General features: G+C 35.5%; 1 protein-coding gene across 1 annotated transcript in view; it reads left to right on the top strand.

The window, feature by feature from the left end:
- Positions 1-12,133, top strand: part of LOC145686128 (carbohydrate sulfotransferase 11-like) — a 65,068-nt gene that overhangs the window by 16,150 nt on the left and 36,785 nt on the right. Inside the window, exon 2 of the mRNA XM_081759105.1 lies at positions 5,986-6,156. Coding sequence (XP_081615231.1) covers positions 5,989-6,156 — 168 coding nt within the window. The 5' untranslated portion in view covers positions 5,986-5,988. The remainder of the gene's footprint in view (positions 1-5,985; positions 6,157-12,133) is intronic.

The following is a 12,133-nucleotide window of genomic DNA, read 5'->3' as shown; positions in this document are numbered from 1 at the left end:
AATTTATATTTGGCAGGCAATCTACACACTAGGTTTTAACCAATAAATGCAACATTTTAGTCCATTATCAGTTCCTTGATCCAACTTCTCGATTCCCCTACTGAATTCCCTCCGCAATTGTGATCTGCTACTGAAAAAATCCCTAGAAATCATCGTTGCCAGTATACACAAAACCGAGCATAATTTTGTTTTTTGCTTATATTTTTATTATTTTATTATATTTTTTGGAAATATCTCCTTAGATGGATTGCATTCTATTATCTCCACATACTAATAACTGAATTTTACCCATAAACGTAAGGAAAATGGAATAAATGCGAAAAATCTTGAGGTACAGTATACGCGCAATTTTTTTTGCGCATGGGAGTACGTAAAATACTTAAATATTTTTCAATGAATGTTGAAATATTCCTAGCATATACTGGAAATATCTATGATTGATAGTGCTCTAGCTTTTATCTACGTTAGGTTGCCCACAAGACGAGATGAAACTGAATTTTCGTGCCGAGATTTGAGATAAGACAGAACTCTTCCATAGACATTCTTCGAAATGGAAAGTCAGTTTAACATCCCACGATTATGCGCTTTAGGCTAAGGGAGACGATTATTAAAGTAAGTGAATGATGAGGGAAAAATTGGTGTAATGAGAAAGTGGGAGGAAAACGGCAGTATCCCGAGAAAACCCACAGACACGATGTTGTCCACCACAAACTTACTTGGCCTGGGATCGAAACAGGGACCCCACGTACCACAGATAAGTGCTCAACCACTGAACAACCGTGGCCCACTAGACATTCTTCGGAACGACACCTCCTTTCACGAGACAATTTTGAGATGAGGCAGTCTTAAGTTAATTCTTGTCTCGTGAACATTCATAATCTATAGACTCCTTTCAACATCCCTTCAAGTTTTCTATATCACCTAGTTTCATCTCGCAACCTTACCTTTTCCTGTAAGCAAGTGTATTCTATATAGGTAAATTATCAATTTTACACTGGTGTCTTTTATCGGAGAAACGCAATGAATATCTGAGTAGTGAATTACATTTTTTCTCTCAGTTCTTGTATACGAGGGTATCTCTAATCTTTATTCTCAAACTATCCTCACATTCCAGCACCAGTATACCATATATTTTCTGACACATTGGGGGAAAAAAATGACCACCCTACCTCATCCCTGCATCACTGATATCATCTAGCTATATTATGATAAACAGATTAGAAGCTGTCTTCAAGCAAAGCATTCAATAATAATAATATATTACAGGTAAAATAATAAGCAGATCTTCGAAAAGGCCAACAGGAAAATGGAAGGATCCTACCTTAGCGAAGTACTGTAGGTATCAGCAATCATGAATGGATTGAATTCATAATAGATATGATTCAATAGCGATGGTTTTTTTTTTCTCTGTGGCAATGAATCTTTAGACATTTCAAACCATCAACTTGGTTTTATATAGTGTTGAAACAAGACGAGAAATTTCTCATGTCGCTCGCAGATGAGGCTAGAATTGAGATGAGAACTACGAATTTAAAAATCGAGATAAAACGAGAAACTTGAGATGACAATTTTAATCTCCTTTTCAAGACCAGAAACTTCTCCTCTCGTGGGCAACACTAGTATTACGGTATTTGACAAAAATTCAGAATTCAGAAATAAAACCATATGATATCTTCACTTTTTTCGTATACTTTCTGAAATATTTCACTCTATAATTTCTTGATTTTACGTATATCTACGCGTCACCAAAATAGTTCAAATTGAGAGAAGGAGGGATTTCCTTATTTGGATTCTCAGAGTTTTTTTCAGCTGGATCTGACTAGTGAACTGTATGATTCAATCAACTACAAAGCTCTCTTGTAACTCCTATGTTAATTAGGAACAGAATAAGGACCAATGACACTAGAAATGGTGAAACAAGGAACTAAGTACTCATTAAGTACTAAGTGTTGTTACAATGTATAAGTTCAGCCAATTACTGTAAATATACGTATTTTGATTTATGTTAAAGGTAATGATTTTATATTATCAATATTTTTGAGGAATTCGATAACGTATTAAAGATAGGCTTAAATCGATATAACGATAATAATAATAGTGACTATAAAAACAAATAAAATAAAAACAATATTTTATAAAATGCATTATACATGGAGAACATAATAAAATGCACTAAATAGAAAAAAATAGACTTTTGTGCCCTAAATCAAACAAAATTACTAGTAAATATTATTATTTTAAAAGAGCATTAACTGCGAGAACTCAACTGTAGGAAGAACGCCCAATGCATTTAGTCTTTGTTTCTTCATCCTAACTTCCTTAACTTGAAAATGATACATAGTTCAACAGTTAAGCTTAGATATTCGCATTTTATATTCTAAAGACATCTTACAAAGACACACAACAGTTCATTCGAAGTTTTCGGACATAAAAATATGAACACATTTTTTATATATAAGATCGAGAGATTGCGTAGTCGTTTGCTGCAACCAACCAAACTTCTGTGATGGTTTGGGTTGTATAAGCAGCAGGCGTTCAATCACGCGCAAATCCCAGGGGGATGAGGGGGACATATCCCCTCCACTCTTGGAACTGGGAAGGAGTGTCCCCCCAATAATCCGATTTGAAATGTGTTTTTTGGGGTGAAATGTGAGGATTTCTGTCCGATTGCCACAAAGGAAAGTGAGATTAAATTGATGTCTTCCCAGAAAAAGAATCAAATCCCGCCGCCTCCAAATGTTGAAGACAACCCTGATCCTCCACAGCATTGTTTATCAACTTCATAAATATTTTGAACATCACTTAATATATATATATATATATATATATATATATATATATATATATATATATATATATATATATATATATATATATATATATATATATATATATATATATATATATATAGGAATGGGGACACCGTCCCCTCACCTCCAAAAAAATATGTGCGGCGTCCTCCAACAATTCCTGAAAAATTATAATGGGTAAAGATAGGCAGGGGGAACGGTGTGCCATCATGCTGCTACCTACCGTCTCCTACCTTTTTCAGATCCAGTTTTACCCCTATATATATATATATATATATATATATATATATATATATATATATATATATATATATGGGAATGGTGTTACCCTTCCCCCCACTGTTGAAGACAGATTTGCGCAGCTGTGTTCAATAATTATTTTTATTAATTTTACAATAAAGCAGAGGTACTGCGAAAGTATGTGAGAATATTGTATTGTCGTGGGGTTTACGTGTCTCTACATAAATTCAGAGCTATATAGTTAGTATGGAAGCCTGTGAAAGATTAAGTTGCGAGATTTTATTCTAACAATTAAACAAACAAAAGGTAACATAATAAAACCACTGTAAGAAGAAAGTGTTACTGTCACCAGTTAAAGGATCAAATAGATGATAAATAAAGATTTTATTCAAAACGGAAAAGATGTCGGGAATATCGATCACGAATAATTAAAAAGAGAGTTCATTGAGGAATACAGAAATTCAAATCTTAATCTACGTAGATATTGAAGAAGGATTTCGTGGTTTGTTGCAGAAAGAATGAGTGGTAGAGTTCGTGAAATGAAATGGGATTTTTAATGTTATCGTTTCACTATTTAGACTTATGCCATTTAAGCTAATAGAAACGTATGATTAATTAAAGTGAATAATTATGAAATGATTGGCGGAATAAGAATGTTCGAGGAAACGTGAAAATCTCGAATATAACCACAAACGTAATTATGTTCATCGCAAACTAACATACCCTGGATCCATGGCCATATTTAACATTTTTGCCGGTCCGGACTATGACCAATTTTTGCCCATGCCTACAGTAATGGAACGAGTCATCGTAATCTATGATCCGAAAGACCGGAGACAGTTAGACCCACCGGATCGAGTCTTAAACGATGATCCGTGAACGGGAGTCACGCGGTCTGACCCGGTCAGACCCAGTATGACCCAAAGACGACGAAACGTTGTCATATACGTGAGGACTATGTGTGATTCTGTTGAAGTAATTTTCACGAACACGATTCTCTCCTCTTTCTTTCACTGTCTCGTCATGTTTGCGTCTGGGTGTGTCGAAGAATTGCACTGAAAGATAACTACAAGATCTATCAGAGTATAAACACGTGAGATTAACAGGAAAAAGATAAACTAAATGTTTTTCTTACCAAGAATCGTCAAACTTTAATCGAACGAACCTGTAAAATTTGTTATTTAGAATATGAAGGATGTCAGTTTACAGGTCTGCTACTAATCTAACGAGGAAGAAAATTTTCAGAATGAGAGACGGTTTCATTGAAGAAGGTGGCAAGAAATGTACAATCAACTAGTAAAGTAGTTTTAAAGTGGAAATATACCGAGGATGCCCATGAATAAATGATGCTACTTGTCAGGCGCGCACCCAGAATTTTTTGTTGGAAGGGTTTCAAAGTTTATTTTTCGGGAGTCCAATTTTTGTAGTATTAAACCTGTGTTATTCTGTACCCGAAAAGAGGATAAGTAATTGATAATTACTGCCGCCTATATTCTCAGGAAATCTGTTACAACTAGATTATTTTTATAAGGAAATGGAAGTGTAAAATCAAATCTCAGTTACTTATCAATCTCAATTACATCAATCATTGCTCTGTTAAACAAGTATAGTTATGTTAAGAAAGTGTTAGTCGAGTTGCGTAGTTTTGGGGAGATCCAGACCCAGTGTATCCCGTGGGTGCATACCTGCTGCTTATCTGTGCAAAGCACAATGACGCAAAACGAGATTCGATATGGCAAGACTCATGCTCCAAAGAGTCGCATCCGTCCATTAATTTAGCGTGGCCTAGGAAAAGGTTTTATTTACTTTAAGCTTAAAGTCATCACAAAGAAAAAGTTGGTTTTTCTTCCTTTATGATTAGACGAAAATTTGTTGCATAGGGTAAATACAAGGTTTATTATTATTAATACAAGATCTTAATGTGTGAAAACAAGGTATCTTAATTCTGACCGCAGTAACGCGTTCATACGAATAAAAAGTAAAAAAAATACACCAGAACGAACATAAAAGGAGTTGATTTTGAGTTTAACGTCCCTTTCAGCAGCGAGACTATATGAGAAGGGACCTACTGATTGACGTGGAATCCGATCCACATGAGCTCCCGCCGGGAATCGAACTCGGGTCTTCCACGACGAGCTTATTTTTTTAAAAAAACTTCTACAGGTTTTATACGAATTGTTCCACGTACTTTATTATCATAGACATTAAACAATTCCTGTAATATATCTATCCATTTATAATTTCCTGGAGTACTAAATTATTCTCACATGTTTTGTTTAACAGTTCTGTTAAAACGCTCTACTATATGTTGTTTTACGAAGACACATGCTCAAAATGGAGGACTCAAAATTGAAAAATTCGCAAAATATGATCTCTCTATGACTTACGATTCCCGAGATATGGCTCCTTAAATTTCCCGAAATCGGAACTACTTTCGCCAATATCTCGGGAACGGTAAGAATGACACGAAACATACTATCACTTCTTTCAGATAGTTTTTGTTGTTCTATCAAAATTTAAAAAAAAACGCAAATAACACACACAAATACACACACACACACACACACACACACAGACATAGAGAATTCAGTAATGGACTTTCTAAGTTAGTGGAAAATTAATAAAAGCAGCTGAAAATATCTAAGTTAAATATGGAGATTACAAATAAACCAATCGAGTCATTTTTGTGAATAAAGTTGTGTGTAGTATAAAATACACTAAATAATATCATTTGATAAGTATTACTTATCATGTATATTTGCGTGAATTGTAGTGATTCATGAAATGCTTCAAGTGTATAACTTAGTTCCTTGTATAACCCACTAACCCTATAATTTTGATCAGATAGTGCGTCTTTTTCACATGTACGTGTGTGAAAAATAAGAATGGAGATAATTTCATAGTAGTTAATGGTTTTTCTTTTTTTCCTCTTCAGGAGATGCGCTTACGTAATGTGTCTGCACGCTCGCTGTTTCTAGGAGTTGTAATAACTGTTCTTCTTGTCATCTACCTGCACGCTACATTTCCCGCCCACGACAAAGGATTTGCCCACGAATACAGACAGCAGGAACATCATCTGAGCAACGAGGAAACACGACAATTAATCGTACGTATGTCTAATTTGAATTCCAAGGAAATTTATTTCTATGGAATAGTCTTCTAAAAATATGGAGAAAAAACAGTGGTTTCAGAAATACTGCGATGAAAATCTTTATATATGTACTTCTTGAAGGACTTCTTACTGTCCTATCAGGGGCCCCAATTTCGGTTCTTGGGTGAGGCCGCAACCTCTATCGCTGCTACTGGGAAGGAAGATTCGTAACTACTATATTCATTTATTCCAGGGTTTCTCAACCTGTGGTACGCGAGCCTCTGTTGGTGGTACGTACGACTTATGGTGATATTAGTAATTAATATGCTTTGGTGGTAGCCTACGCCAGTGGAAAAGGTTGAGAGATCCTGATTTATTCCCATTTAAATATTTTGCATTGGTGTATCTTGAGGAGAGTCAAATCGGTAAAAGTTTAAATTTTGCCACAAAAACTAAGGATGGAAATTTAATCAATGTACTAAATCTTGGATACAGCTTTCTGAAGCTGTACAAAGATCTCCTTCCCTGGCTTGTAGCGAGAAAATTTAAACTTTTACCGATAAGACTTCTCTTAAGACCCGCCACTAAGACAAAATTAAACGTTATCGTTTAAATAAGTGGTTAATATTCAATAGAAAATATGGCATAATTTCAAGAGATCTTCCAGGAAAAAACATTCAAAACCGTGATAAGCGCTTGAAAACTTATTTCCATGGAATAATTATGTATCTAAATTTTATATGACAAGTGTTCAAGTGGCTCTTCGACTTCACTGTGGGCAGTAGGAATTCGACCCTCCTCTTCTTCTTCATTATATCTTAAACTTGAAATATACACGTAAAACCAATCAAGAATGGGAAAAGATTTATTACTTATTAAATGGTGCTTATCAGTTCTGTCCCAATTTACATTTTTTTAAATGTGGAAATTAAAGGTACTAAAATTTCTCTGTGAAGTTATTTAGTACTTAGAAAACAGTACTTACTAAAATCATGTGTTGTGAATATGTTCTTCATCCAGGGACTTACGCAGGAATTTATTTCGGGAGGGGTCTAAAGCGTTTCGGGGGGTCCAAATAGAATTTGAGGCTAAATTATATGAACATTTCTAAAATTTACCCCTCCCGAAACGCTTTAGACCCCTCCCGAAATAAATTTCTGCGTAAGGCTACATTTACAAAAAAAAGTTGGGATTTCGGGGGAGGGTCCGGACCCCCAGGACCCACCCACTGCGTACGCCCCTGTCTTCATCGTCAAATGAAACCTTCGTCTTCGTCTTCGATTAATTATATCCTCGTAGGCTTAGATGTTGAGTATTTTGAATCTAAATATCTATAGATTGATCATTCTTTATTTCTGGAGGAATGATTTGGTTAAGCATATCAGAAAAGTTAAATACACATGAAATTTGATATGTAACAAATTGAATGTATGGTAATGTCGTGATATGTAAGATAAACTCATATCTTGAGACATCATGAGCTTTCCTGGAACAAATTATTTCAACACTAAATCTGAACCACTTTCATTGTGCTGCTCACTCATAAATACAAGTGTAATGTCAGTCACATTTATACATTTACATCGGTACCAGACATCACAAAACTTTCTCTTTTTATATCGTTATTGTAACTACCGCCACATGTTCCACAGTACTTTTGGATGTTAGCAATAGCACTGTTTCTTTTACGTTTTTTCTTTCTCCAAAGGTTTCTGGAAGTTGATCATTGCTCTTTTGAGAAATCTGTCCTAGTGCAATAACTCACGTCCAATTAGACAGCGCCCTTACCTCTTCTGCATTTCAGCAAAATAATCTGAAATCTTTATGCACGTTTGTGCACAAAGCAATTTTAAGATATTTTAAAAAAATAATTTGAGATGGCTGTCTAAATGGCAGCCCCCCCCCCCTTCACTCCCGCCGATCGGCTCCTAAATGGTCTCCATCGTTAGTGCATCGTTTGTGTGCGTTTGTGCATTCAAAAATCATCTTTTATGTAAAATTTTGTTATTTCTCAATCTGGACACTAACTTTCCCAGTTCTACCAATTGGAGCCAAACTGGTTTTGGTTAGGTTTTCTGCTTTCTCTTCTAGCCTACAACAACAAGGACGATTGGAGACAAACTTACAGTATCCATAGCTCTCTGCCCTACGATTAAAAACCAAAGAAATAAACTTTTTTTATAGTGTAAAAGACGTAATCGTAGGACGTTAAACTTAAAAAACATTTTTATCATTCTTCATTTCATTTTTTTAAAATCAAGGACACTATATATGGTACCACCACCTGAACTCATCGATCGGGTGATATGGTGGTAGAACATGGCCTTGACATAAATGTGTGAAATAATGTTGTGCAAACTTAGGTTAGTTTTAGACGGAAGCATTTATCGTAGCAAAAAATCGTATCATCGATATCCTTCCGTGTAAAGTACCGTGCAAATGCTATATAGCATATCCCATACCATGGCATATCCTATGGCATTTCTTGTCGATAGAACCTGCTCTATTTCGTAGCATTTTCCCCAGCATTTCTGGTCCGATTGCAGCGCCGTGGTGTGTTAAAAGAAAGAGGAAGATTTTGTGACAAATATCCATGCTCTTTGTTTTGTGTGGGAAATTGAATTGTAGTAAACAAAAGATGAAATGAAATTTTTGAGTTTTATGCTCCACGGTTATGACGGTTAGGCTAAAGGAGACGGTGACGATGAAAAATGAATAAAATGGTAGAATGAAGAAAGTGCGAGGAAACGGGAGTACCCCGAGGAAATCCACGCACACGGTGTTTGTCCACCACAAAGTTCACTTGGTAGGAGCAGAGTTTGAACCCGGGACACCATGCACCAGAGGTGAACACTCTACCACTGAATAATTTATTGTCGTTAAACAACATGATGTTGTAATAGACAACGTCAAAATTTAAGTTCGCGTATATGCAATATTTACAATTTTAATTAATCAATACAATATTTTATATTTTACCTAGTACTACTTTTCTATTCTAATCCTGAAATTTCTTCCTGAAATTCTGAAATACTATATATACACTTTTCTAAGAGCCACTTTTTACAAAAAAAAACATTTAAAATTTTTAATCTCCATTTCTCTCACTCTAAGTGGCAATAGATTATACAATTTCATCCCTATATATTGATAACTATTTTGAGTTTTGCACAGCCGCACATGAGGAATATTCATTTCATTTTTGCGCCTTGTATTGTGAGAGTGAATACTACTTCGAGTAACATAATTTGTACAGTTTTCTTTGATATACATAAGACACGATAATATGTGCAAGGACGGGATAGTCATTATTTCAAAATCTTTGAAAAAAATGTCTACAAGATTCTCTCTCTGGAATTCCTGTTATCGTTCTTATCGCTCTTTTTTGCCACTTAAATACTGTTTGTGCCCCGGAAGAATTACCCCATAATAGTATGCCATACGACAAATGAGAGTGAAAGAAAGCATAATATGCAGTGATTAATAGACTTTTACTTACAGATATTTTTAATTTACGTAACACTTATACTGCCCTTGATAATTTTTTACAAAGTTGCATAGTATGCACATTCCAGTTTAATTTCGTATCTAAGTATATCCCTAATAGATTAACTGAGGAGCATTCTTTTGTATCAGTTGTGGAGCTGCTGAGATGAAAGTATAACTTCTCTGTTTTATTATGATTCAAATGTAATTTATTATGGAACAGCCAAACAGTAGATTTATCTATTGCTTTATTATTTTTCGTGTGTATTGCGTTGATATTATTATCTTTCGTTATAAATGTAGTGTCATCGGCATACATAACAGTGGTTTCTGATAAATAGTCAGGTAAATCGTTAATATATACCAGAAATAGAAAAGGTCCAATGACACTTCCCTGTGGCACTCCTGTTAATATTTCAAGTACGTTTGACTGTTTATTTTGTACACACACAACTTGTTTTCTACTTTCTAGATAATACCTGATCAATAACAGCTCAGTTCCTCTGCTCCCATAATACTGTAATTTCTGAATCAATATTTCATGTGAAACAGTATCAAAAGCCTTACTTAAATCTAATAATGTTGCGCAAGCGAATGAACTGTTTTCAACGGCATCAATTATCTCAGATACAACTTTTTCAACACCCTTAATTGTGGACATACCTTTCCGAAACCCATATTGTGCACAGTTAATGAGATTGTTATTTTCAAAGTCAGAGTTAATTGTTCTTTCATGCAATGTTCAATAATTTTTGATACAATTGGTACGAGAGATATTGGTCTATAGTTGCTAGGACAGTTTTTGTCCCCTTTTTTATATATGGGAATAGTAACCGCAATCTTACGACAATCTGGGAACACTCCTTCTACTAGTATCCAAAAAAGGTATTGAAAAAGATTTTACAATATTTACGTTCCTTCCTCTGTTCATTCAAATTATAACAATTTTCCTTTCATTATGACCTCAACTATTATAAAAAGTGCATATCCACTAATATAAAAAATAGATATCCAATATTGTCTTGTAAAATATTTTACAATATATGCGTTCCTTTCTGTTGAATTAAATGTTTAAAAAAAAAAAACTTTTTTCCCACATAACTTTGTTTTCCTTATTAAGTCAACTACTATCTGTTCCAAATGATAAATTAAAGAAGCAGTAGAAAACTGTTTCTGAAATAACATGTTTGATATTGCAGATAAGCGATGACGAAAATATATGATAGAAAATATTCACACTATTACAGAATGGCATTATATTTTCGAAACCTTGAAATTTCCCTGACTAGTAGCAGAAATTCTGAATGTTTTCTAGATATTTCAAATTCCCTGACTTTTCCCAGGATATCCCGCTCATTCGCCACCATGTATTGCAAGTAATACAAATCTCCTTATAAGAAAGAGTAACCAAAATCTTGCTGTAGTTTTTTTTTAAATTTTTAATGCTGATTCTTCTTTTTCTCTTTTCTTTGTTTCATTCTTCCTTATTTTTTCATTTCTGGTCTCGAAGGGGGTCCGGACCCCCTGGACCCCCCTTGGCTATGTGCCTGAGCTTAGCGCATTCACTCCTCCAATTCATCAAGAGTTTTTGGTTTTGGGTGATAATTTCTTCTTTCGTCCGCCCTCAGAGGAAGAAGCCACAGGGCGTTAGGTCAGAAGTCCTTGCTGGACAATCAAGGAGCTCACGATGTCCCAACCAAAGTCCCGCAAATTGGATATTGAGCTATGCACGTACAAGACTTGCGAAATGAGACGGGGCCCAATCTTCCGTAAAGGTAGGTTGTTGTAATTGTACCATGTGGATACGATATCCTGAACATAATTTTCAAGCATAATAAAGTATCGTTCTGGATTTATTGTGTCCCGAATGGCGAATGGGCCCACAACTTTTGTGGATGTCATGCCGCATCACACTATGACCTTTGGTCTATGCTGGCTTTTTACAACCACTCTTGGATCCTCCACTGTCCAATACAATGAAGCAGGTGGTTTAAGTAAACACTGTTCTTGAATTCAGCCGCAGCAGCACTGCGGTTGGCATCCTACGCTGTGTACCTACATCTGTTGGCAAGCCACAGACACCATTACGGAAAACATTCGACCATGTTTACGTTTGTTTGTGAGTAGTTAAAATGCCTCCGCCGATTCAGAATCCCACCGACTGTGAAATACGCGCTATGATTCGTTTTCTTAGTGTAAAGGCGTGAAAGCTAGGCATGGGCGCGAGACGCGAGAACGCGAGAAGTCTCGTCTTGTCTCGTCTCGCAAACGAGACGAGAACGCGAGACGAGACTTATAATATTTTGCAAGACGAGAACGCGAGACGAGACCTGATATCTTTTGCGAGACGAGAACGCGAGACGAGACTTAAACAAGTCTCGCGCGAGAAGTCTCGCAAGACTTCTCGCGGTCTCGCATAGTTTACATTTGTGATATTGATATGGTATTCTTTTGCAAGTACCATCATACATATTGAAGAGAAGATACTTAATAATGTCAGGATCAA

The sequence above is a fragment of the Thermobia domestica genome, chromosome 5 (assembly GCF_964235325.1).
Source record: "Thermobia domestica chromosome 5, izTheDome1.hap1.1, whole genome shotgun sequence".
NCBI lineage: Eukaryota > Metazoa > Arthropoda > Insecta > Zygentoma > Lepismatidae > Thermobia > Thermobia domestica.
This window is presented reverse-complemented; position numbering and strand designations above follow the sequence as displayed.